At 50.0% G+C, this 26,341-nt stretch overlaps 2 protein-coding genes across 5 annotated transcripts in view; one reads left to right on the forward strand and one right to left on the reverse strand.

Moving 5' to 3' along the window:
• Positions 1-1,803, forward strand: part of KAT7 (lysine acetyltransferase 7) — a 30,524-nt gene extending 28,721 nt beyond the window's left edge. For all 4 annotated transcript variants that reach the window (XM_016215607.2, XM_016215609.2, XM_016215606.2 and 1 more), the window contains one exon: positions 145-1,803. In XM_016215607.2, the coding sequence (XP_016071093.1) occupies positions 145-246 (102 nt within the window). In that variant the 3' untranslated portion in view covers positions 247-1,803. The remainder of the gene's footprint in view (positions 1-144) is intronic.
• Positions 1,804-10,007: 8,204 nt separating this feature from the next.
• On the reverse strand, positions 10,008-15,674 carry TAC4 (tachykinin precursor 4). Its single transcript, XM_087826500.1, has 4 exons — positions 15,561-15,674; positions 12,619-12,710; positions 11,016-11,050; positions 10,008-10,054 (listed from the first exon to the last, which is right to left on the reverse strand). The coding sequence occupies exons 1-4, from the start codon at positions 15,672-15,674 to the stop codon at positions 10,008-10,010; spliced, it is 288 nt and encodes a 95-aa protein (XP_087682626.1).
• Positions 15,675-26,341: the final 10,667 nt, after the last annotated feature.

Here is a 26,341-nt window from a genome sequence, read left to right on the forward strand (position 1 = left end):
TGAAAGTCAAAGATAATTTTTTTACACCTTAGTGTATTATTAAACCTTTGGTGATTCCTTTTTGCTAACAGTCATTTAGGAATCCATATGTAAAGCCATTTTAGTTGAATGTGTATAATAATAATTCCTATTGTTCTCCTCTAGGACCTGATTGATGAGTGGATAGCCAAAGAGGCCAAGAGATCCAACTCCAATAAAACCATGGATCCCAGCTGTTTAAAATGGACCCCTCCCAAGGGCACTTAAAGTGACCTGTTACTCTGAGCCAGCGAACCCCAGCAGTAGGAATCCGTACCCTAGGGATCTGTCTGTCATTTCTGTTGCTCTTGTGATTGGCAAGTACAGTATCCTTTGGGAAGGCCATCCCCTCAGGACTGTCCTGGCTCCGACCTTCATGTACACTGCAGACGCTGGTTCTGAGGAACTGTTGTTTCGGCCTCAGTGAGGTTGCCCGGATGGGATCTATATTAGACTTGAGTGCAGGTCCCTCGTAGCACTGACCCAAGGTGTTCTGTTTGGTACTGTACCTGTCCAGTCACCGGTTCTCTCCTCATGTTCTCTAGCTCCATGAGGTTGTGTTGTGTCTTCTAAACTTTGTAATAGTGCTTCTTGCCACCTGGTCGCCAGACCTCCAAATATAGTTGCCACTTCCGGGACCTTTCCAATTATTCCTTACATGTGTTTTTGGATGGGCAGGGAAGAGGTAACACTTATGAGTGTGTGTGCTGGGAGGATTCCATTCCCTTTGGATTTCATCTCACTTTAAATATTTTCCTCCATTTTTATGGGAAGACCTGTTTTGATCAGTAGCAGGCTGACCAGAGCCAAATATTTTTGAAGCCTCACCCAGGGATTATTCTTGGTAACAGCCCATCATTGATCTGAATGAGATGGAGAGAAGAGGTGTGATTCTGTACTTTGTGTGGAGTTCACCTGTGGGCAGTGGGCCATGTCTTGGTGGAAGGGAATGGATACTTTTTGCCTCACCAGAAAGTGCCCAATAGTTTTCTTCCCTCTTGACTCCATGCCCCTTTTTACGTTTGCAGGTGCCAAAATAATTTCCAGTTCTCCCTTTCATGCTGCATGTTAACTGGTCCATTAACTGCAAAAACCTTTTCACCAGTACCAGTCTGACATAGCACACCTATACTTCCACATAAGTTGCACTGATTTTGTCTGAACGTCCTCGGAGAAGTAGAAACTGATTGAAATATCTCTCAGTCCATGACTCAAGGTAGAATGGCTACCCCGCCAAGGTTTGCTTCTCTTTTCAACGGTGCCTCACCCTCCCTTTAGGACTAAAGTGCTTATGCCCTTCCAAGAACTCCTCCTCCATTTCCTTTTTGGGATTTGCCACCATCCCCCTACTCTCTGGTCTCCTATTTTTGGTGGTGTTTAAGTAAAGGAAGAGATGCTCCCTCTAATTTCTCTCTAGCCCATTATAACCTGCTATCTTGGGGCAGCTTTTGATGTATGACATGTCACCCTTCCCAACTTTGTCGCCTACAACACTTCTGTCTTCATGTGGAGCCCTCACCACAATCCTGACTCTGGTCATTTGTGCCTTTCTCTTGTCATCTCTGTACACTACTTATATTCACTGTGGGTTGGGGGGAGCTAATTTTAAGCATGTTCAGTGGCAGCTCCCTGCCAGTTTCAGTGTCACTGTTAAAATTTATCCAAAAGCAACTTCACTGGGGGTTTTCTTAAGGGGTAAAGGCCTTTTACAGAAGCTAACCCTTCCCCACATGTGGTAGAATGTGCTGTTCTATATCTACTCAATAAAGCATGTTCTCTGCTCAAGTCTGTTTCACTCAGGAGCTCTCATTTATTATGAAAACGGTGCAGCTGACCTGCTACTAATAGGAAATGCACTTGGGATCTGTTTTCCTAGCAGTAAACTTGAGGAATGTGGTTTGTGGCTATGGAGTTTTTTCTTTTCCCTCTGTGTTGTAGGCTGTCTGCAGAGGGTGTGCTTACTCTGAACTTCTCCGGTTGGTGGGATAAATTCTCTCTGCCTCACTTTGGTTCCAACTAATAGGTATGCATGGCAAGGATTACTCAGTATTCATTCTTTCATTAAGTTCATTTTCCTCTGATTTCAGGGCAGAGTCCTGTGTCACGGGTGGAGGGGGATGACATGAAGAGAAGCTTATGGTTATATAAAAAGACCTTTAACATTTACCTTAGAATGATGTGTGCCCAAATCTCCCTGTTCTAGGTATTTGCATCAAAGGGAAATTATGCTCTTGCATTTTGAAAAAGTTGAAGTAGGTAATATTGACCATGAGAATGAAATGGTGAGAAGTCAAGGTACCAAAACCAGTTTTATCATAGGCTAGTCAGTATAAACAAGAGTTCAGTTTTATCCTGGCCTGTGGGCTTACTTTGTTGGGCATCCTACCATGCACGGAGAGGTTGCTGGTTTGATTTCAGGTTAGGGCACATGCCCGGGTTGTAGGCTCGATCTCCAGTAGGGGGTATGCAGGAGGCAGCCAATCGATGTTGCACTCTTACATCGATGTTTCTTCCTTTCTAAAAATCAATAAATATTCTTTTTTTTTTTTAAAAAAAAAGTTAAGTTTCTGTGGAATCTCAACTACTTAAAATGAAATAGCATTGAATGAAATGTTATTCAAGGACCTGCTGTGAAAGGAAGATTTCTCTGGTTTCAATCACAGGTCTAGGAACGGAGTGTTACACTTTCTTGTCACCTTTGAGTAAGACTGTCTATCCCCTCTGAGTCCTGTTTTACTTGCACAAAAGCAGCTCAGCTGCTTAGGCTCCTTCATGAGATGAACAAGTCTGGAGTTGGATCTAGCTCCTGAAACCCTCTAAGTGAAAGCACTTTGTGTCTAGAGGAAGATGTGAGCCCTAGCATGTGCTGGCTGCCTTCTGTATGTTTGGCACTGTGCTGGCTACCTTCACACTGCCTGTTTGACCCTCATATTAGCCCTGTGCAGTAGACATTCACACTGGTTTTGCAGAAGGAAACCTGGAACCCAAGGTCACTGTAAGCAACGAAGCTGGAAATCTCATTTTGGTCTGTCTAACTTGAGAACCCACACTTTCCCCTCTACCATTTGCTTCCTCAGTTTTCTTGACTGTTTAATGATTAATCATCCTCGCTTTAGCCACAGGCTCCCATGCTTCTAGTGGCTTCCAGTGCAAGAAAATGGAACTGGTGAAAAGTTGGACAAAAGGATTTTAATTGATTCTATAAGCAGCAGTTGGGGGCTACAGACCTAATCCAGGTAGTAAAAGCTGTGCCTCATTCTAGTTCTGCTGCTGATTTAGGAATAATAAACTGTTTAGTAAGCTCGGTCCCTTACATAGTTTCCTTCAGTCCTCACCACTGTAAGGTGGCTATTCTATCCCATTTTTACATGAGAAAATTTGAGGCTCAGGTCTTGCTGCTTGAGATAGGAATAGAATGAGAGCCCTGCTTCTCTGATACCAAATTCCATACTTGACTGCTGTCCGAAGTCACCTGATGACTTCTGTCTGGTTTCCTATTTCTCACCAGGAAATGAGTCATTAAGTAATTTTTAACAATATGGTGTACTTTTTATATAGCAAGATGATGCTTTTGACTTGTCCTCAGCTTTGGTTTGTCCCTGTAGTTCTGGGCAGGTTGCGTGGCTGGGATTAGGAATGTCCTCAAATGGGGTGCAAGATAAAGTTTGGGACTACATATGAAAAGCCAGTATAGAAAAGTAGACTACAGCTTGGAATACACATTCCTTTCTGGTCTATGAAACAAATGAGAAATGGCTTTTTGGATGCATATTGGTGACTTCCAGGGTGGTCATTAACATGCCTGCGAGCCTTTCAAGGGCAATTGAGAAGCCAAGTGACATTAAAGGAACTTGGTTTATAAGAGGTGTTAAGATCAAGCAACAGCTCAGCAGTGATCCTTGCTTTTGAGAATCTAAGTATTGGGGTTTGTTTTGTTTTTTTTAGAATTCACATAATGAAACTGTACATCTGTGTATAGTTGAAAATTTGAGCCCTTAGAGTCCATTCCTGGATTGGGGTTAAGAAATAAGATACCCAGTTTGAGAAAGCAGGAATCCTGCTTCCTGCCTGCCTTCAGTCTCTGCAATACCCTAAGCTAGTTCTTGTTGTGTGCAGGCTCTAATAACTTCCCATTCAGGGAGGGGAAATGACTACTTGGGAGGGCCGGCTCGCTAGCTTTCAACATTAGTTTCCTACAGTTTCATAGGTGCACACATGCACAAAGTGCTGTACAGGGGTTTTGCCTGTTAAGAAAGTGAAAACTAAATGTGATGTGTACTAGGAATTCTAGAATTTCATAAACTACCTTTAGCTAGGTATTGGGATCATGCAATTGTAGAATTGGATCTCTACTGGTTTTACCTTGGCACTTTTTGCTACAAACTTGTAATGACAGCCACTTCCAGACTTGTTTCCTACTGTTGGGAGCAGTATAATTGCTCACTTCCTTTGTGGTATCTCCGACAAAATGCAAAAAAATGTTTCTAAGAAGGAAACAAAGGACTGCCCAGTGGTGACTAGTGTTCCTGGCGCTGAAATATCAGTTGGTCTCTTCCATCTTGTGCAATATGGTAGATGCAGGTCATGTCACCACTACTTTGGGGTTTGGGGGTTTGTTTATCTGTGCCCAAGAATGGAGAAAATAACCTATGCTATTGCGTAACTTTGGCTCCATTGCTCCTCAGATGTTTTATGTGAGATATAAACACCTTTATTCTTGACAAGTCATGTTTATTCCAAGAAGTCAGTCTTAACTGGGTATTTGTTTCTGGAAATAGCTCACTTTATATTTATTCCAACGTTATTAGAAACCTACACTCTTAGCGCACAAAGGACGTGTGGTGGATCGTCTCCAGAGGTGGCCCCCAGCAGTTTGTCCCATCCATGTGTGCTGTTCCTTCCAATGATAGATCCGTTTTTCCTTCTTGAGTGTGGGTTGAACTTCTAATTAAATGTGGCAGAAGTAATATTTTGGCAGCATCCACTTTTGCTCTTGGAAACCAGCTGACATGTTCCCAAACCAGAAGCTTGAATTGAACTGTGGTTTATGAGGGACCAAATAAGAGATATCATGTGTAGAACTGAGATGCTGCAGCCAATAGCACCAAAAACCCAAATGCCATCCTCCCAGCTGAACACAGCCTCCTGAGTGACCCCTGCTGAAACCACATGAAGCTAAAAAACATCCAGCTGAGTCCTGCCAACCCAGAAAACTGTGAGCAGCACTCTTACTGTTTTAGGATGGTTTGATAACAGCAGTGGGTAAGTGAAAGAAGACTGTTGGAACTAAAGGCCTGGGATTCAGTTTGGACGTATAGATTCCATTAACCACTTGCCTGTGATTGTAAGCCACGTGTGCCCAGAAAAGTGACACTACCTGTGTAACTCCAGGGGGCACTATTCATATTCCATATAACTGCCCCCTCAGAGCCACTGCAACCTGTTTGGTCATTCAGCATATCTCAGCTTGTCAGTCAAATTTCTTCTCAGCTCCCTGGCTGGTCTTGAAATTCTTGGCTGCCTCCTTAGGGAAGTGGACCAGGAAAAGTGACTCTCCTATCAAGAACTGACATGACTATCACTCATTGGATTAAGTTCACATTCTGGCTTTCAAGTCTTTCCATGAGCCGACTTTGTCTACATAGCTTTCATCATTCCCCTACACATAACTTCACTGTGCAACCAGATTAGTCTCTATCTAGCTCCTTTCCTGTTTCTACTGGGAAAGCCTCCACTTTGACATTCCCCAAAGAATATCTCATTAAACACAAAGTAGTACTATGGACAGAAGGAGTAACTGGAAAACACTGAGTTTAAGTTGGAAGTATGTTTCTTGACTTTAGAGTTTTTCAAAACCTCCCTCTTGGGATTTCCATGAGGGAGAGACAGAATGTAACATTTCCTGAAGTGATTTGATCTGGAAGGAGCCTCTTGAGAGCCCAGTGTGCTGGGTTTTGGGACAGGCATTTGGAACTTTCTTTCCTACCTATTCAAATAGGCCTAGCTGAAAAGGAATTAATTCCTTATGAGTCCTATAATTCCACCTGGGACTTGTCTGTATGATTACATCATAGACCAAGGAAGTGTAGGGGTTGAGTGTGTTTGGAGTGAAGGCACCTTGGCTCCAATCCTCGCTCTGCCATTTCCTGTGGAACTTCAGGCATGTGTAGCATGAGGATAGTAATTGGGAAGGTAAATTGTCTTTCAGAATGCCTGATGTGTATATATTTTTTTCATTGAGTATTTGGAAACTGGATACTTAGTGGTACCCCAAAGATGTGGAACTTGCAATCTCCTGGAGGAGACATTCATAGGATTTCTAGTTGTGATTAGTGCTATGAATGGGAAAGGACAAGGCGTGTAAGCATAACTGAAGGGAACTAGTTGAACTTGGTTATCAAGGAAGCCCTGTCTGAGGAAGGGTCTTTATCCTGGGACCTGAAAGATGAGTTTGCCAACGGAGGAGTGGAGGGATGAAAGGATGGGGACAGTGTTCAGACAGGAGAGTCCTTTGTCAAAGCGCTCTTAGATGCCAGGCACTATTGTTGGCACTGGGGAAAACGTAAGTAAGGTTTGTCCCATGTACTTGAGGAGATAAACCATTATAACAACAGATAAAGTGCTGTAATGGAAGAATGCAAAGTGCTTCAGGAACTCAGAGGAGGGAGCCAATGTTCAGTGCCGGGGCTGGGGAATTTCTGCAGAGACATTGACCTCTGAGTAAGAATTCACCAGAATGGGAAGAGAGTGGCATGTGCAGAAACCGGAAGCTTGAGTGAACACAGTGAGCTTGAGAAAGATGACTGGAGAGCAGGGCATGGCCTTTGCACCAAGTGAGTCCATCTCCACTGCACTCTAAGGTTGTTAGTTTTTCAAGGACAAGTTCTAGTCTCATTTCAAACTCCCAGTCCCACCTGAATTTCTAGTGAAGTGCTGGCACATAGAGGAAACTGACTAAATATCTGGTGAATTTAGTTTTTTCTAAACATCCCAAACTTCAAACACAAGAATAAAATCTTTAACCCTCTTGCCGAGGCTTCAGGTTGGGTTATTAGTGAACCACCTCCCAGGACTGAACACAGTATGGGGTGCGGCGAGGTGGAGAAGACAGCGGGGATGCCTGGTGGGTCAGGAGGGCAGGAGCGGATGGGACGAGAGGCATAGTAACGGAAATTTTGCAGTAGTGTCAGCAGCAGGCTTGTGCTGTTCCCACCCCCATATTTCTCACTGGACATGGGGAAGGTGTGAGAATGGAGAAAAGAGGCCTGAGGTTTATTCAGGGCTTATGACAAACAGTCAAAACAGACTGTTTCACCACAGGTTGAATAGAAGAATCTTGCTGGTCGTGCTGACATCATTGGCCTCCGCCGCCTCTGCTTGTCTAAAACCCTTGGCACCAGATGAAAGGCCTGCCCTCTCCTTTCCACCAATGCCTCCTCTCCCATCTTCTCTTCCATTTATTTGTTTTTTATTATATATATATATATAATTTTTTTTTATTTTTTAGGGCAAGTGGAATGGAGAGGGTGAGAGAGAGAGAAACTGATCAGTTGCCTCTTGTACGCACCCTGACTGGGGACTGAACCCGCAGCCTAGGTATGTGGCCTGACAGTGAATTGAACCTGGGATGATGCTCTACCAACTGAGCCACACCAGCCAGGGCTCATCTTCCCTTTTAAATAGCTTAATCCCCCCCCCCCCCCCCCCCCCCAAGAATCAGATGCCCCAAAACATTTATAACCCATTTCCTTCTTTTTGGAGAGGAACGGAGAAGGTCAATGTTACGTAGCCTAGTGAATTAATGAACCTCCTTTACTGCTGAACCCACAAAACTCCCAACTCATTCAACACCTTGATGTTTATTCCCTAAGTTTGCCCTCTATGATTTTATTCTGGTTGATGTGGCCCTTTCTAAGCATTCTGGGGTCCTCTGTCTCACCTGCCTATAAACCACCAGGCAGGGACAATGGTCTCCCTATCAGGCAGGGGGCTCCCTGAGGCTGGGAAGTGTTTCCTCTGGAGCACTTCCGAGTGCTCAGGGGATGACTGATTGCCTGTGTCCCAGCAGCCAAGCAGTTACCTCATACAAGAGAACTGATGAAGAACCTGGGACCCAATTCTTCTCCAACTCGGAAGACACATAGATTTGGGTCCTTGGGATCATGACTGAGTAGGGAGAGGGTGTCTGCGTTCAGGCTGAGCCTTTCGTCCTTACCTGTGTTGCAAATCTGTTTTCCCATTCGAGGGTAGGGACCAGGGCTATAGTATTGCCCTTGGCAATTCTGGAAAGGGCCTCCTGGCCTGCTGGTGTGACAGCTGCCTGGCAGGGTGCAGAGCCCAGGCCATTCCTGCTCTCTGCCCTATACTGGAGAAGAAGCCCATCACTGTTCATTCATTTATTGAGCTCCTGTTATGTTCTGGGCACAGGAGACAGAGAAAGGGGAAGACTCAATCCTGCTAGGCAGTGAAATAAGAGCTCTTGAATGCTAAGGGAGGGCAAGGTCACTCCAGCTTGAGATTGTGACGACAGTGCACACTTATGCACAACCACTTCTTGAGACCACAGGTCCTGGAAGGAACCCCACTGAGTTCATTGTGAGCCTGGTGGGACATGCTAGTCAGTGCTGAGCACAGGACACACACAGAGGAGAGAGTTGGCTGGCCTGGCTGGCCTGGCTGGCCGGTCAGCTGTAACGTCCAGGTATGAAGAAGGGGTTTCATTCTCTGGGAGGCATGCAGCGGGCTCTCACTCTGATCCATGGTCCTCGTGTTCTCTGCCTGGGAAGAGTTATGTACATGGACAGTGGTTAGGGGAGCCTTGCCTGGCTCCCCCACGGAGGCCTTCCCTACTCCGCGTAAGGCCCTCCATTTCCCTAGCTCATGTTTCTCCGGCTGCAGATATCTGGGGTGATCAAGTTACAGGTTCACTTTCCATATCTTCCATTATTCAGCCCTACGTGCCTCCAGAGCATGGGCAGAGCTAACCCTGTTATCCTGCCTAAAGGAAGAGAAGTGGTATCCAGTATTTAAAATCCCCAAGGCCCCCCCGAGGACATGGGAAGTGCCTTGGACAGGGAAGAGGAGACACAGCTTTTAGTCCTGGCTCTGTTATTAGCTCACTGTGTGACTGGGCACGTTGCTTTCCATCCCTGAAAGATGACTTAGCTTCCTTGCCCATACTCTGCACAAGGGACATTCATTTCCATTTGGGTATTGGGGTGACTTCCATGGCCATTCAAATGGAGTGGCTCACTTAGGAAAAAATCGGGGCTGGGGGAGATAGAGGGTTTCCCCATCTTTATTCCCAAGAGCCTATGTTGGGAGGAGTAGGTATTCTGTTAGGAAAGTGAGGGGGAGAGGGGTCCAGAAGTCTGCAGCTCCTGGGGCAGGGGTCAGGCATCAGCAAAGGCATCCTGGAGCTCAGGATTTCTGACCGACTGGGATGCCCCTGCCCTCTGTCTTGTTTTGGCTTGAGCTTTCGATCTTTCCCCCAGATTGATTTATTTATCTACTTTCATGCCTGTTCATTTACTGAGCACCCTTGGACCCTTTAGGGTGTGGTGTTAGTTGATAACTGCTTAGGGTGTTGCCCATCCCAGGGTGATTTACACTTATGTACAATTGTTGACGACAGAAAATGTCTTAAGACTAAAGGCACAACTTTCTAATGATCAATGATTAGTGAGGGAGAGGGGGATGCTCCAGGACCTGGGAAACCACATCATTCTCTGTGGCTTCTGCTGGCCCTGAGGGCAGAGGGCAGAGTGCACCTGGGTGTGTTGGGGGTGGGGAGGGTGCAGCTTCAGGCCAGGATCATCAAAGGGACGGCCTCCCTGTACCTCAACTGCTTTCTTCTGTGGGGCTTTGCCTACTGGCTTGTGGGGAGCCTGTTCTGACTGTTCAGCGGCCTGGCCCCCGCCATGGAGACTGACAGCAAAGTATCTGGTCACTTTCTCGAGATGCCCTTGCAATTCACTGGAGGCTCTCACCTACCTTCTGTAGATGGTCCTCTCCTGTGTAGGAGGTCCTGGCCCATCTGTCCTCATTGATGCCCTGGTGATGGAGAGAGAAGAGACAGAGAAGAAAGAGGGAAAATGCAGTAGAAGAAGGTTGTCTTGGGAACCAAGAAGGGCAGGGATGGGGCCAGAGTGGGGGCTTCATAAATGGGGTCATTTTTCAATCACTCTGAGAGTTGAGGAAAACCGTGGATTGGTTCATTCACTCACTGATTCATTCATTGATTCTGCTTTCTCTTCCATTCTCCCTCTTTTGTCCTTCCTTCCACAAACACCCAGTGGAAACTAGCTAGGTGTTGTGGATACAGAGGAGATGAGAGCTGCAGCCTGACTGTGGCAGGCTTTCCACTCTAGGGACCCCAGCCATGTGACCCAGCAGGACGGTGCGGTATGCCAAGGGCAGCATCATGCCCAGGCCATAGAGACAAGCCCTGTCTGGGTAGGGCAGGTGGTCAGGGAAGGAGAAATGGGGCTACAAGTCAAGTCGGCAAGGCGGCCCCCGAGGAAGCAGTGAGTCCTTAAGGGATTGGCCTTGATCCTGAGAGGGTGAGGGGTGAAGAGGTAGAGGGTGGGTAAAGGTTGGCTGCTTTTCTTTTGGTTTTGGTTTTCATTGTTTTAGGCTGCTCAGATTTGCACTTTTAAGATCCTTGAGGGTGTGAGGTGGGAAATGGATTAATTTTTCTAATTTCAGGCTTTAGGTAAAAGTTACCCAAGGTAATTTTGAACCTTTGGCAGAACCGAATCACCCCCTTCCTTATCCCTGCACCTACTCCCTGGGCATGCACAGACCACCCCTCTGAGGAAACAACCGGGAAGCTGAGCACATGGCCAGACCACACTGGCCCCACCCTCGGCAATGCCAACCCAGCATGTGTGCCCCTAGCCAGAGCTTCTCCCCCCACCTCCCTGACTTGTTGGAGGCCCGGACAACTCAACCCTCCCCAGGGAGCATGCTGAGGGAAAGGTCTGGACAACACTGACCCATTTTTCTCTCTATATGGATAGGAGGTATTCCTGGGGGAAAGAGAAAGAAGGAATGAGGGCTGCACCGGTTCCCTGGGTCTCAGTGACATAGGAAGAGCTCATGGCTCTTTGGGGCTCGATGCCTGTGTTGGGTCTTCAGTGGAATTCCAGGGACTCTCCATTGTCCTCCTGTGGCTGAGCCACTTGGCTGCTCCTGCCAGGAGGCAGTGTGAAGGAGTGGGAAGTCGTCGGCACCTGGCACCAGCTGGGCATCCTTGTAAAAGCATTTAACCCATCTGAACCTTAGTTTCCTCACTCATTGTGAAGAGGCTATCGTTGCGAGATTTAATCATATGTGGGCGTAGTAGGTGCTCAATAAATATGTCTCTTATACTCCTGTCCCCTGCTTCTCATGGGCTGTTGGGTTTGGAAGAGAACTCTGAAATGGCCCAGTCCAAAACTCATTTTGTTGAGGAGGAAACTAAGGCCAAAAGTGTTTGGTCACAAGTTGGTTTTCTCTATTTTTATATGCATAGTTTTAATTATAAAAGCAGTCTTTGAATACTTGTCCACTATAAAAAAGAATCAAGTAATGTAGAGGCTTGTACAGTAAAAATTAAAGTCCCTCTACTCTCTCTCCCTCACCTCCACTTCCTGTTCTAGATATAATCACTGTTGACAGTTTACTAATTATCCTTCTAAAACTTTCCCTATGCATGTGTATGTATGTTTGTGAGTGTGTCATTTTTAAAAAAACAAGTAGGCTCCTGTCATACATATTGTCATATAACTTGCCTTTTCCACTTCACTGGAATCCTGGAGATCATTCTGTATCTTTCCACAGATCTGCCTCATCCTTTTCAATGGCCACAAAGACTGTGGGTGTGCCTGATATATTCTGATCATTCCTTTACTGGTGGTTTTTACGTTATTTCTAAATTCTTGCTATTACAGACAAGTTGTCAATGAATGCTCAGGTACAGTCTCAGGGCTCACCTGATAGATTCCCTGAAGTGAAACTTGGAAAAAGGCATGAGCATTTCCAACTTTGATGGCCACTGTCAGCATTTCCTCCAAATAGGTTATAAAAGTGCCAGGTCCTGCATACCCTCACCAACACCACTTAAAAATATATATAATGTTGACAGTAAGAAAGAAAACTGCTCTCTGTCCAGACTATTTTATCATTGTCCCCCCTCAGGGAACACAGGTTCATTTTAATAATTCTATTCAAAACAAACAGAACTAGAAAGCTTGGCCTGTGACTTCGCTCACATCTAGACGCTGATCTGTAGCTCCGCCACCACTCTCCAAATCCATTCATAGAGTCGAAGATAAGGACACCAGCAGGCGCAAAGCATTTGCTTCTACGCATAGGGTGACTATGTTCCGTGTGCCAGAGACAGCCCAGGTTTTCCTGGCATGATTAATACTCTCCGAAGTGCCCTGGTTTGGATGATAATGATGTGGACGCCCTGCCCCACCCCATAGCGTGAGCGACCCCTGCTGGCCTGGAGTAACGCACTCTGAGTCCGGGCTTTAAGCCGGGACCCCTGCTTGGTGCAGCAACCCGCGCAGAGTCACTCCGCCATGGGCACTGCCCACCTTTGTCACTCACCTTCCCACCTTCTTCCCCATCAGCCCAAAGAACTGGCTCTCTTTGCCCCTCTTCACCTCCTGAAGCTGGAGCCGAATGCTGGGGACAACACCTTCCTGAAAAAGCAGAGATTGTTAGAGTTAGAGTTGGAGGAAGCTGGCGAGAAGGAGACAGGAGGGCCGCCTGACCAGGAACAGTTTCAAGCTTGGCCAGGGTGGCTCAGTGGTGGAGCACATGCCTGGGTTGCAGACTCCATCCCCAGTAGGGGGCATGCAGGAGGCAGCCAATCAGTGACTCATCACTGATGTTTCTCTCTCTCCCCCTCCCTTCCTCTCTCTGAAATCAATAAAGAATATTTTAAAAATTAAAAGATAAAATAATAAAATGTTTTTAAAAACCAGTTTCAATAACACTTGCTCTGTGCTGGCACTGGGCTCTTTTGCATATTTTACACAATACTATGCAGTAATAATAATTTATAATCAACATTTCACCTCCTATGTTCCTGGCTCTGTTCTAAGCACTTAAACATATTAATTCCATTTAATCCTCACCCAAACCCCATGAAGTAAGTACTATTATTGTCACCATTTTATAGATGAAAGCACCGAGGCACAGAGAGAATGAATAATTTGTCCAAGGTCACCAGCTAGGAAATGAGAGATGACACCAGGACTTGAAGCTGTCATCTGCCTCAGAGGCTCGAACACAACAGTCATAATTTCATTAACTCTTCAAACCACCATAGGAAGCAGGGACTATGATTTATACCCATTTTGTAGATGGGGAAACTGAGTGCTATGGAGGTTAGGTGATTTGTCCAAGATCACACAGAAAGTGGTAGATCCAGGATTTAAACTCAGGAAGTCTGGCTCCAGAGTCTGGGTTCTGCTCCACCTTGGGAAATGTCTCCAACATAGATGAGGAGGGGCAGCTGATGGACTCAGGGTGGGCACCCAATAGGCAAGGTGAGACCAATTCCTCTCCTAACCCCACTCTGGTCTCCTCTCTTTCCCCAGTATCCCCCCATTGTCCCAGATTTATCCCACCCTGGAGCCTGGGCCTCCCATGAGGAACATGACACGTGGCCTGGGTGGAGGCCACGACTCTGGGCAAAGACATTTTCGTTCTTGAGCTAATGTGGTGAAAGTTCTGGCCAAAGTTTTCTCCCTGGAGCTCCAGGAGCCAGCAGGGGCCTGGCTGGCATGCAGAGGAAACCCCTGTACCTCTCATAGTTCATTTCGTCCCAACTTTCAGGAGCAGGAGTGGATTTTTTTCTAAGACTTGGACTAATTTAGTCACTTCCAATCTGTGTCCTCCCCAGGATGTCAGTGGCTGGGGCAGCTGTCTTGGGCTGGAGTCGCCTGCCTGGCCAGGAACCAGAAAAATATCTGGAGATTTGGACCCATTTCTGAAAAGCTCATGAAAACCACTTTGCCCTGGTAAAAGGCAGCTGTCAAATGCCGGCTGGGGAGAATGACTATAAATTAAATAAGATTCACCTTTCTCTCACCCACTGTGTTTCTGGGGAGCCCTTAGGGGTCATCCTTCCCTTTCACTCTGGAAGGACTCCTGCCTCCCTCTAAGCCTTCTTTTTATTCATTTAACCCAAACCACCCTTGAAAGCACTGAGGAATAACTGCAGGCAGGGGACACCTGAGAGCTAGGGAGGTGATCAGTTGATCCCTGACAGTGCTTCCATTCCTTCTGTTACCTTACTCATCTTAATGGTTCCTATATTCTAAGCGCCGTGTCTCGGGAAGTGGAGGGATGTTTAATGAGAGTGAAGGAGACTAAGCCATAGACCTGGCTGCAGGGTGAGGTGCCTGCAGGTGGAGAGCCCAGCAGCACCAGTTGAAGTTGATGATGCTTCTGTGTGGCTGCGTAGAGAGCTCCCTGTCACAGCTTGGCTGCCCTGTGCCTGGGTCAGGTCCCCTGATGTTTGGCAAGACTCTGTAAAGCTTGGGAAATACTCTGGGGATTAGGGTATTTCTCCCCATTTTACAGGTGAGGAAACTGATGTCCAGAGAGTAGCAGTGACCTTCCCAAGGTCACATGGAGTCAGTGGAGAAGCCGAGACTTGAACCCAGGCCTCCCCATCCTGTTGTCTTCTCAGCTGCACACACTTGCACGTTCAGACAAACCAGGAAGGAAACCACCACAAATGGCTGTTCATTCGATGGATGATTCTGTGGCCCCAGTGTCCTCACCATCCTGGGACTAGGAGCCAGGCTTGGCCTTGTCCCACTGTCCCCCTCCTGGAAGGCTTCCCTGAGCACTGGTCCTGCCTTCTCTGGCCTGTTGGTCTCTCTCCCCCATCTGATTAGAAGTCCCCCAAGATCAGGATCTTTGTCTCCCCTACCACACGGGGTGAGGTGCAGGTGCTAGGCCTCTAACCTCTCGATTTGTCCCTGTCAGCACTGTCAGTCTAGTAGAAGAGATCGGCAGTCAAACCAGAACTTGTCAGGGAATGAGGATTTCTACATTGGAGACAAAACAGTGATCCTGCCCAAGTCGCTCCCTTTGAAATTCTAGAAAATGTCCTCTGACACCCAGATACATAGGATCAGACCTTGGGCGAGGCGTGCAGTTTTGCTTTTGAGGGTGCGCAACCTGAGACAAACTACTTGACCTTTCTGTGCTTGTTTCTTCATCTATGAAATGGTACTTTCCCCATAAAGTTGATATGAGAATTAAATGGGTTAATGTTTATGAGGCATTTAGGACATATATGTTAAATAAGTGTTAAATTCTCTCTCTCTCTCTCTCCCCCCCCCCTCTTTGTCACTCCCATAAGCATGCGCCCTTTAAAGCTCAGGCAGTCCAGGGGCCATGGCCTTGAGCCTACCTACAGGGGATATTCAGACAACCTAACTTGCGCTGTATAGCCTGCTCTCCTGGCAGCCACGGAGGGGATCTTCTGCCCCCTTAACCATGGGTCATCCCCAGCCTTTCCCCAAAGTTACCTCCAGGGTCACAGTTACCCATGGCCTTGCTTCAGTGCCACCGAGTGCCAGTTTCTTGTCCCCTGCCACAGTGCACACAGACAGCCCCAGGAGGAGAAGCAGGGTGAGCAGCATGGTGAGCCCTGCTCTGCGCTGGGACCCTCCAGGACTCCCTCTCAGCCTGAAAACACGGCCCCCAGCAGGCCCAGTTCTCTCTCTGGTTCCTTTCCTGTAGGTGAGGGACGCTCCACCGGTTCTTTGTCCTTCCAGCTACCCTGTTTCTTCCTTCAGCTTATCTGACCTCCCAGGGACATTTCCTGTGACTCCCCGCCCTCCTTGTCTGGAAAGGCCAATGATATTGGGAAGCTCAGAGGAGGGTCCAGACCTCATCCATCACCACCCCCAGCACTTGATCCCAGAGCTTAGCACTCTGATGCAACAGCGGCCTCACCCTTGGCTGTGTTCCCTCTGGTGGCAGGTGCACAATGGGGCAGTGTGTGGGACCTGGAAGCTGGAAGCCCCAAGGGCCTTTGTCATCTTGGAAATGGGGAGGGGAACCGTGTGGCTCCTCCCTTCCTGGGGCTGTGCTCCCCTGTAAAAGAGGCCTCTCCCCCAAACGTAGCCAGCATTTCATCACTTGTCTCCCCTTCCCGTCACTGAGCCCCACTTCTTCAGTGTTCCCCCTGTCAATAGTCCCCAAATGTACATAGAAACACAGGTCTTGCCCTCAGAGAAAGAACACAGTGCTTAGCAGAACGAGGCTCCTCACAAGTGAGGAACTGGGATTTGCTAGAGAAACGGCTTCCTGCTTGTGTCATCGGCCCTAAGTTACCTTCCCACTGTTGTCAAAGCGATCTTTCTAAAGCCTTAACCTGACCTGTTTCTCCCCACTTACAAGCTTCCAACATCTCCCCATTGCCCTTGACATAAAGTTCAAGCTCCCTAATATGGCATTCAAGGCAGGCCCTGCTTCACTTAGTTCCGCCCTGTCTCCATCCATCCATCCATCCATCCATCCATCCATCCATCCATCCATCCATCCATCCATCCGTGTAGAACAAGGGACCTGCTTTGCGGTCAGAGAGACCTGAATCCCAGTCCTAGCTCCACCACTAAGTAGCCGTGTGGCCATAGGCACATTACTTAGCCCCTCTAAACCTTAGAACCCTCATCTGTAAAACAAGATTAATAATAGCACTTATTCCAAAGTTGTTTGAAGATGAAATGTGATAATGCATGTGAAGCACTTAGCACAGTGTGGAATGGTAAATATTTAATACCTGTTGACTATTATTACTGTTATAATTATTGACACTGGATGAGGCACTTGGCCACAGAAGATGAATAAGCCACTGTCTCTGTCCTACAGCTTCTCACAGTCCAGGAAAGGAGACTCCTGGTTGGCAGATAAGCTAGGTTCAGCTAGAGCAGGCATAGAGATGGGAGCAAGGGAAGGGCATGTCCCTTCCCAGTTTGCCCTGTAACCATTTCGCTCCAGACAGGTTGAGATTTCTCACCCTCATGGTTTGGCCTTGGATGCTCCCTCTGCCTGGACTTGCCTTTCCACCTGGTAGACTCCCACCCATCCTTAAAGGTCCAGCTTCATGGTCACCTCCTCAGCAGAGTTTTTCTGTCTCTACTCCTAACTCCAGCAAGAATTATTTCGCCCCTTTCCTGGGCTTTCCCAAGCATCTCTCACTTGTATATATGTCTTGCAGCTCTGAGTCCAGGCCAGTGAAGGCAGAGATGAGTAGGGGGGAGTGCGGAGGTTTGAGGGAGGACAACCCCACACACCTTCACCCCTCCTGGGAATCTCCTTGGTGGATCCCAAACTTGGTGGCTTCAGAATCCCTGCATTTGCTAAAATACAGATTCCCAGCCTAGCCCTGTTCTGACACAGCCATCCCTGGTCTGTGGGTCTGTCTCAACACTCCAGGTGGCAGTCAGTCAGCCTCCTGTGGAGCTTCCCAAAGGCAGGGCGCTTAATACCTCACATTCCACTGTGGGTTTTTCACTGTTGTTAAGTTCTTCCTTACAGGAAACAGCTTTGCTTTTTATCACCTTCATTTTACAGATGTGGAAACTGAGGCAGGTTGGGCTTGCTCTAGGTTACACTAAGAATTGGCGGTGGACTAGCATCCGGGACCCCCAGTGGGCTGCTCCCCACCTCCCACTGGGGCCTCTGCCCGCAAGGGCAAGCCTCTGTGCTAAGGAGATGGCTTCCCATTCTGCATGTCCAAAGGGGGTGACCTTAGGAACTAAGGAGTCTCTCTGAGTCTGTTTCTCCACCTGAAAATTGGAGCCGCCCCTCATTGGATGGTGGTAAAGATTTCATGGATTCTCACCCTTCAAGAGCTCAGCACAGGGCACATAGTATGCGCTCAATTAATCCTAACTTTTTGGATTTGAGTGACTATTTGAGCACTCAAACCCTGGACCTCAGAGTCAGTTTCCTGGCCCCCCAGGAACCATCCTGCGTGGGGACAGGATGTGGTGGGTGCACAGCGTGGAGGTGGCAGGGGCCTTGGGGCAGAGGAGAGGGAGGCGGGAAGAAGGGAGAGAGAATCCCAGAGATCCGGAAGGCCTGGAGGACGCAGGGCCCAGGCTGGAAACCGCGGCTATTTACAGCACTGCCCTCGGGCTGCGGTCGGGCTGGCGCTCGCGGCCTTGGCGATGGAGCCCGCCGCCCCGCCCGGTGCCCTCGGCCACCAGGGCACGGCCCTGGCCGGCGCGCCCCGCCTCGCCCGGTCCTCGCAGCCCCGGCGGGGTGGCTGGGGCCCCGCAGCCAGGGAGGGGTGGGACCCTGGGCTGGCTGCCGGTGCACGCGGGTCGGGGTGGTGAGACCCCGGGTGGCTGGGCCAGGGGCGGGCGAGGTCCTTCGAGGCGGGGTGCGCCCGGGAGGCGCTGGGCCGGGCGCGGGCGCGGGCACGGGGGGCGGCCTGGCCGCGCGCGGGGTGGGCTGCGGCGTGGCGGGGCGCCCCTGGGCGCCGGGTGGGCCCTCTGGATTGCTCCAGGCTGCGGTTTGGCTACGATTGCGGAGCCGAGAGGAGAAAGGGCGCAGGAGGAAGGGATCTTTTTTAAAAGCTGAGGCCGAAGAGAGATGAGGGAAACACGAGGAGCCGAGGGCGGGATGCGGGCAGGAAGCTGACGTTTCCTGAGCGCCTACTCTGCCCAAAGTAGATGCGGTGACTGGTCCGCTTTCCCGGGCGGGCGGGGAGGCTGCGCGCCTCGGATAGGCCACCCAGCTCCGAAGCGGCCGAGTCGGGACTCGAGCCCCTCTGGCTCCCACCGGCTGCTCTTCCACCTTGACCCAGAAGCGCAGACGGGAGCGAGAGGGCCTGGCGGGGGCGGCACGAAGAAAGCAGGGCGCCTGGAGGGGCGCAGGAGGGCGGCGCACCAGTGCGGGTCGCGGCTGCTTTCTGGGGACCCTTGAGGGGACGCAGCAGCTGTCTGGTGGACGGCCTGGGTTCCACCACCCCAGCTACTGGGGCCCTGCTTCAGCCCTTCCTCGCCCTTTCAGCGCCCCCATGTGGAAGCTCCTCCTGTCGCCTGAGTCCCCTCCTGGGACTCAGAGTTGGAGGATCCAGGCTAGAGCTCGGGGGTGCACTCCAGGGCTTGTCCCTTGGATAGAGGGCCAGGAGGGGCTGGGCCATCAGGACCTGGGGTGGGGGGGGGGGTAGCCTCCTTGGGGTGGGCGGCAGGGACCTCCCTGAAGGGTGGTGGATGAAAGTGGCCTGGAATGAGTGATCCACACAATAGTCTTTGAGCCTGTGCTTGGACACCTTCCAGCTGCAATGGCTTAACACCTCTGAAAAAGGCAACTGTTTCCCTGGTCTTTGAGTTTATAGTCATGCATTTATTCAGTGATTCGGGATTTACTGAGAGCCTTGCAACAGGGGAGTTGCCCCAGGACAGAGATGAAAGAAACAGACATGCATTATAACAATTTTAACACGGGGTGGAAAGTGCCGTGGCATTTGGAGAGAAACAAAGAATCCTACCTTCACCCACATTTGCAGTGCGGTACACTTCCGACACTTGTCCTAGACAGAACACTTGAATTTGGAAAAGTGGGTCTCTACACCCAGAGTGCAGGTGGAGCACACGGAGCTGTTGCCCTCTGTGCCCAGGGCTTGTGTGGGCAGACTTCTCTCCCTACAGTCATGGCAGATTTGGGCATTTCTAGCCCCTCAGTTATGCCCAGAATAACTCTGGGAGGGTCTGAAAGCATCACCCAGTTTCAGAAAGAAATTCTCTGTGTCCTGAGAATGATTTGAAAGAGTCCTTGACCGTGCCTTTGTCAGCTGGCACCTCCCCCACCATCAAAGGACATCCTGGCTGAGCCCGGGGCCCTGGGAGCTATTCACCCTGTCCCCCTTCCTTCTCCATCACCTTTCTCCATACGGCCCTGGCAACCACCCATATGTGTCCTCTTTGCAGTTAGGCTCTATAAGGAAAGACTAAATGTGCACAGTTGAAGATAATTGTCCACAAGAAGGATTTAAGTCACAGAAGCGAAGCATAGCAAAGCGACTAAGAGTAAGACTCTGGGTTCAAATTCTGACCCCACCACTTACCATCTGTGTGGCGTCAGACTTTCTGAACTTCACTTACCTAATATACTCACTTTAAAAGACTGTTGAAATGTTTAAATGAGATAATGCATAAAAGAACTTAGGGCAGCATTTGGCACATTGTAGGCTCTTAATAGATGACAGCAGTTATTGTTGTTTATAATATAATTAAACAATAACACTCATCCATATTTTATATGAAAGCCCAGATTAAGGAAAGTCATTTTAGGCATTCCCTGATATTTTGCCATCAGATTGAGAGTTTCCCAAGGAGAGGAACTGGTCCCTCCATTAGACTAGGAGCTCTCTGCTGCCAAGACTCTTAGACAAAGCTCAGTGTACCTGAGGTGCAAAGAAGGTGTGGGAAGCCCCCCTTGCTGGGGAAAGTGGGAACTGGCCCTGCCCCTGCCTGAGATGTGGAGGTGAGGACGTTTCTCTCCAAGTGCTTGCTTCTCCCAGGGTCTGTGTGCAATCAAGGCCCCCAGAGCCGCACCCCATCCATTAGTGCAGAAGAAACTCACAATGAAAATCTGCCTTTTCTTCCTGGATCTTGGTTAGCGAGTGTGGGAGAAAAGTGAACTGCTAATTGAAATATAATTATAATGCACTGTCCTTTGTCTACCAAGTGGAGCTTCCAGACCCTTCTGTCTGCAGAACAGTTTGTTTCTTGTGTCGGGAGGACTCCGGAGCCAGCCACGCAGAGACAGCTCCCACGGATTGGGTCTCTTGGCTGGCTGGGCTGGGCATGAGGCTCAGGGTGAACTGTGCCACTCTCTCTGACCGCTGCCTGGACACCTGAGCTTACGGAGCCCCAGAGGAATGCTGAGTTCAGTGAGATCCCGTACAGGCTGCCTGGGAACTGGGGGAGGAAGAGACGAGGCCTTGAATGCCACGCTGAGGGGTGTGGATTTTATCCAGCAGACACTGTGGGGTCCCTGGAAGTTTTAGAGCAAGGAAGTTATGTGAGATTGCTTTTTGCCCTTCATGGGTTCCCAAACCCTCTTCCCCTCAAGGTGATCATGAGGAGGGGCTGGAAGTGGGGAGGAGATAGAGACACGGGAGCCTTTTAGGAGGTAATAGTGAGAGTCTAGCGGTGACCTGGAGGGCCTGGGACTGGGGCAAAGAGGGCTGTCTGTGTCATTGCAGAGGGTGTCAGCAGGTCTGAAAGCTGGCGGGATGGAGAGAGGGAGGCACTGAGATGGCGAAGAGGAAGGAAAGCAGGCTCTGGCAGGGCAGGGAAGAGCTGGTAAGGTGTCAATATGGACAATCTGACAGTTTGGAAGGTCTGCCGGTCCAAGGGGTGGGCCAGGAGGTGCTTGAAGCTCAGGGGACAAGGTTATGAAGCTTTAAGGAGATCAGTGTGCTGGGGTGATGAAGCTAGGGGGACCAAGGTACCCCAGGGAAAGTGAAACTAAAAGGGCTGATGCTGTAGATCTGAGCAGCCTCAATATTTCAGAGGGGTGGGGTGAGAGAGACTGAAAAGGAGAAATTAGAAGGATGGGTGCCTCAGGAGAGAGGAGAGGCGCAGACATCAAGGTGGGAGATACACATGTATATGAACAAACACATACATTATAGTGCCTAGAAACAGCACTGGCAGAATACATATAGGTGGTTGGAAGTGGGTACTTCTAATATATATCCTATATTATTTGAATATTTTACAGTGAGAATATGTGCATGTATTACTTTCACAATTTAAAAGAGATAAAAAGTAATCTACATGTCCATTAACAAGAGAATGGATAGCTCAATTGGGACAGTGGAATACTACATAGCAGTGCAAATAAATGAATTAGAGTGCATGTATCAACAGATAAAACTCATAAAATGTTGAGCATAAAAGGCAAGTTGCAGCAGGACTCCTACAGTATGATTCCATCTATGTAGAATTTAAAAACACGGAAAACATTGAAAATTATAGATAAATACATACATATGTAGTGAATGTATAAAATACAGGAATAATTGATAAGTTCAGGAGAGACCTTACCTCTTAGGGGGAGAGGGTGGGGGAGGGGACACAGGCCACTTCAGTTTCCTCTGTAATAATTTGTTTCTTAGCTGGGTAGTGAGCATTCAGGTTTGCTGTACTATTATCTATACATTTGCATGTGTCTGATATAATTAACACATTTTGAAAAAAGAGACTAGAAGAGAAATATGAAAAACCATGCAGGAGAGATGTTTTAAGAAAGAGAGGGCCCTGGCCTCCCCCACGTCAGAATGGGAGCTCCCTGAGGAGGGGGCAGTATTTGCCACCAGCCCAGGGACTCTCTGCAGATAAGAATGGAGCCCTGGCTGGTGTGGCTCAGTTGGCTGAGTGTCATCCCGTGCACCAAAAGTTCTCTGGTTCGATTCCCGTTCAGAGCACAGGCCCAGGATGCGGGTTCGTTCCAGTCTGAGTGCGTGTGATTGATATTTCTCTCTCACATTGATGTTTCTCTCTCTCTCTTTCTCCCCCTCTCCCTTCTTCTCTCTCTTAAGTCAATAAAAACATTTAAAAGGAAAAGAAAAAGTGTCAACAGTGTGAAATAAGGCAAGTCCTGCAGTGTATGAGGGGCTGGGGCAGAAGCCAGGCTGCCCTGGGGTAGGAGAGCCCTCACCAGCGTTTGGGCCCATAGCAGAGGGTCCACTTTCAGTTTTCCTGCTAAGAGTCCTGACAAGAGGGCCCTGAACCCCCTTATAAGCCAATGGTCCTCCTGGGGATTTCCCACTGTGGCCTGGGCTCCCACCACCTCTGGGACCCATGAGGGAGCACCTAGGGTCCCACCAGAGAGTAAATGGAGTCATTATCCTGAGAGAGACTCTTTTGAGGACCCAAAGGAGTGACAGTGACCCCACCATCAAGTGCAACCCGAGGCAGAGATGGGCCCTGAGGCAGGGAGATGACCATGCTGACTGGCAGGAGTCAGTGAGTCTCTGGCGCCCAGGGGCAGGTGGGCGAGGACAGTGTTGAGGCTTGATGGTTTGAGGAGGCAAAAGCCAACCCCGGTGCCCAGGCAAGGAGAGTGGGCGATGCCCGGGCTTGGCAGACAGAAAGCGGACTGAAAGATGCAGTGCCAAGCTGGGGAGAGGGGCTGCCAGGGCTGGAGATCAGAGGAGCGGATGGGGGAGGGCTGGGCACTGTCAGGGCTTGAAGCAGGAGGCCGCCAGGGGCAGGGAGGTACTGGGGCGGAGTGGGGGGGATCAGTGAAGCCAGGGGGTGGCCGGGAGGAAGTGGGCAGTGCCAAAGGAGCAATGGGAAAGAGTCAGTGCCAGCTTGGGGCTGTGGGGGGTGCGGGGGTGGGGGGAGCTCTCGCCCTTACTCTTTCCCCAGGTCTCATTCTGTTTTGCAACAGAAACAGATGCTTCTGTTGGTAAGTTTGTAAAACCCAAGAGTTTCAGGTTCTGAGGGCCCTCTGGGGTCATCTTTTCCAATCCCTTTTCTCTATAGATGGGGACAGTGATGCCCATAGTGGGGAACTGGCCCTTGCAAAGCTACCAGTGAGTCCAGTGACAGGACCTGGACCGAACCTGCCTGTGTGTGCATGTCTGTGCCACCCCTGGGGGTGTAGGGTTGAGAGCTGGGCGGTGAGGGGGTGACGAGAGTGAAAGTCTCCAGTCTTGGCCAAGGGAGCCGGGGTCTTGTTAGGGAGACAAGGCCAAACACACCTAAACCCAGCCAGCAGTGGAGGGCCATGTGCACCACTGGGAAGATGCTCTGCGGCAGCAGTGGAGTGGACCTCCTGTGAGTTGGGGCCTTTGGAGGAGGGTCCCATGGGACCTCAAATAAGTGTGTGTGTGTGTGGGGGGGGGGCATTTAAATCCATTAGGAATTTATTTTCAAACCAAATGTTCCACAGTACTAGAAGAGACTTTGAAAGACAAAAATATATCACGAAGATGGGATTATTGTTTTCTGTCAAAGGAGCCGACCTTGGTTACTCAGCCATCCTAGGGGTCAGGGTGTGGGTCCTCTGACCAGCAGAGAATCCTGAGGCCTGTGGATCTGCTGGGGAACAGAGCGGGGGAGGGGGTACTCTCAGCCCAGGAGCAGGTACTGTAGGCTGAGGGCAGAGGTCAGCTGGGAAGTGCCCTGGAGAACATTGATCCCCCTCCTCACTTTACAGTGGAGCAGATTGAGGTCCTGGGGGATGTAGTACAATCTCCGACGCAACCTTTTTTTAACATCTCATTTCTTTCCAAGATGTATTTGTGACCTTGCATGTGACAGGAGAAGTGCTTGGCATTCTGGGAGGGCGTTGGCCTGCACTAGGATGCCTCAGAGGGCAGGGAATGTGCCTAGATGGGTGGTCAGGGGAGTGGGCCTGGCTGGGCAGAGACAGAGGAGCGGGCATCTGCCCTGTTGTCCTCTGGCCAGCAGAAGGGCCAGCAGTGGTCTGAACCTGAGGACCCTCCCCACTCCCTGTTTGCCTGACTGCTTTGGAAGGGCAACCCACCATTGGGGGAAGGGTGGGTTGTCCAGCAGCTCCTGGGGGCTGCAGGATGGGAGCCATTCAGCCTCCACAGTCATTTGACCCCCATGACTCAGGCCTGGCCCTGCCCGTGGAGGGCAATGGGCCAGTCTGAGCTCATCACCACTGCCTGGAGCAGAAGTGGTAAACAAGCTCACCCTCTGCCTCCCGCCCCTGAGAGGAAGGGAAGAGGCTGAGGTGAGGCCCCCAAACACTCCCCGAGCTGGCCCAAGAAGTCTGCAGAGCACAGCTGCATATCATGGTGTCCACCATGGGGCTTGCCAGGTGTGTGCCACGGGCGATGTGTTCAGAAGTGTGCTGTCTTCCCACACACCCTCAGGGGAGCTACGGGGCCAAGCTGACCAGGGCTCACTGGGAACCACTTCGCCCTGTCCCTGGAGTCTGGGGACTAACAGTCAAAGGCTGGGGTGTCCCTGTGGAGTCATACCTGGTTTGACCTGCTGGATCTCAGCCTCCTGTCCTCCAGGCCTCACAGCTCAGAGCCATGTTCTAAGAGATCCCTATGCCCTCTGGCAGCCTCAGAGGCAGTAGACAAATGTTTTTTGGGTAGTGTGCCAGCCTGCCTGGGCCCGCAGCAACATGTGAGCCCGTCTTCAGCATCTCCCCTCTTGCTGGGGTTCCCTGGCCCCTTCTCTCCTTCTGTCTCACTCTCTCCTCCCCTCCTCTCTCCTTCAGGCCTTTCTCTGTCTCTGTCCTTTCCTTTCACACCCCTTTCCCGATCTTTCCCCCCTCTCAACACAGTGACTGGCATTGCTATCTGTAAACGCCAGATGGCACCAGTGTCTCATGTGTCTCCTCCATGCTGGGGTTACCACCACCCCCCACCCCGCCCCTAAAGACCAGGATGATTAACCACCCTTAACCCTTCACAACACCCACACCCTGCCCTATGCCTTCCTGGGACTTTAAACAAGGAGGAAAACAGGCTGCAAAACATGGGCCAGGCCAGGGTGGGGGCCAGGAGCTCCCAGCTCCCTACGGATGCTCTAATATTCCCTCAGGGTAACACCTCAGAAAGGGTGTTTGTACACATTACAGCACTTACTCCTCGACACCGACACCTCGAGGTCCTGGTTAGCATCCCCACCTTACACAGGGAGAGACCGAAACCCAGAGAAATGAAGTCACTTGCCCAAGGTGGGACCAGGTCTCTTTTCCCCTTTGGTCTCTCCATGCATCTTCATGCTCTGTCTCTTCTAATGAGGCTGAACCGTAGAAGAGGTGGCCCTTCTCTGCCCTCTGGGAGCCCCCAGGCTGATGGGTAAACATAGCCCTGCCCCAGGAGCCAACAGACGGGGGAGACAGAGGTGCAGCTTCTGGGAGCCCCTACTGGTGTTGAGCCAGAGCTAGGTGAAGGTCGTTAAAGCAGGCTTCCTGGAGGGGGCAGGGGCTAGGACTAAGGGAAGGTAGGCGGAGTGAGGGCAATGCCCTCTGTGAATGCTCTCAGGCCAGGAGCTGCTCTGTGACCCTTAGGTGTGGGGAGCAGAGGGGGTGGGCTCTTTCAGCCCTGGAGTCAATGGAAGGGACCAACTTGGGCTAAGCTCCTCTACTAACCCATCCTCCCCCACCCCCTCACTCCCTGTCCCACTGGGAGGCCTGCTGTGGGCTGGGGACAGGAGGCCCAGGGTGGGGTCCCTTCCCCAGGGCCTGAGCAGGATCCTGAGCCGGCTGTGGCAGTGCCCAGGAGCCAGAGAGGAGCCGCCGCCCCCCACCCCCTTGGGCCCCTCTGTAATTAGGGCTATTTTTAGGC

Source organism: Miniopterus natalensis, chromosome 17 (genome assembly GCF_054644295.1).
Source record: "Miniopterus natalensis isolate mMinNat1 chromosome 17, mMinNat1.hap1, whole genome shotgun sequence".
Taxonomy (NCBI): domain Eukaryota; kingdom Metazoa; phylum Chordata; class Mammalia; order Chiroptera; family Miniopteridae; genus Miniopterus; species Miniopterus natalensis.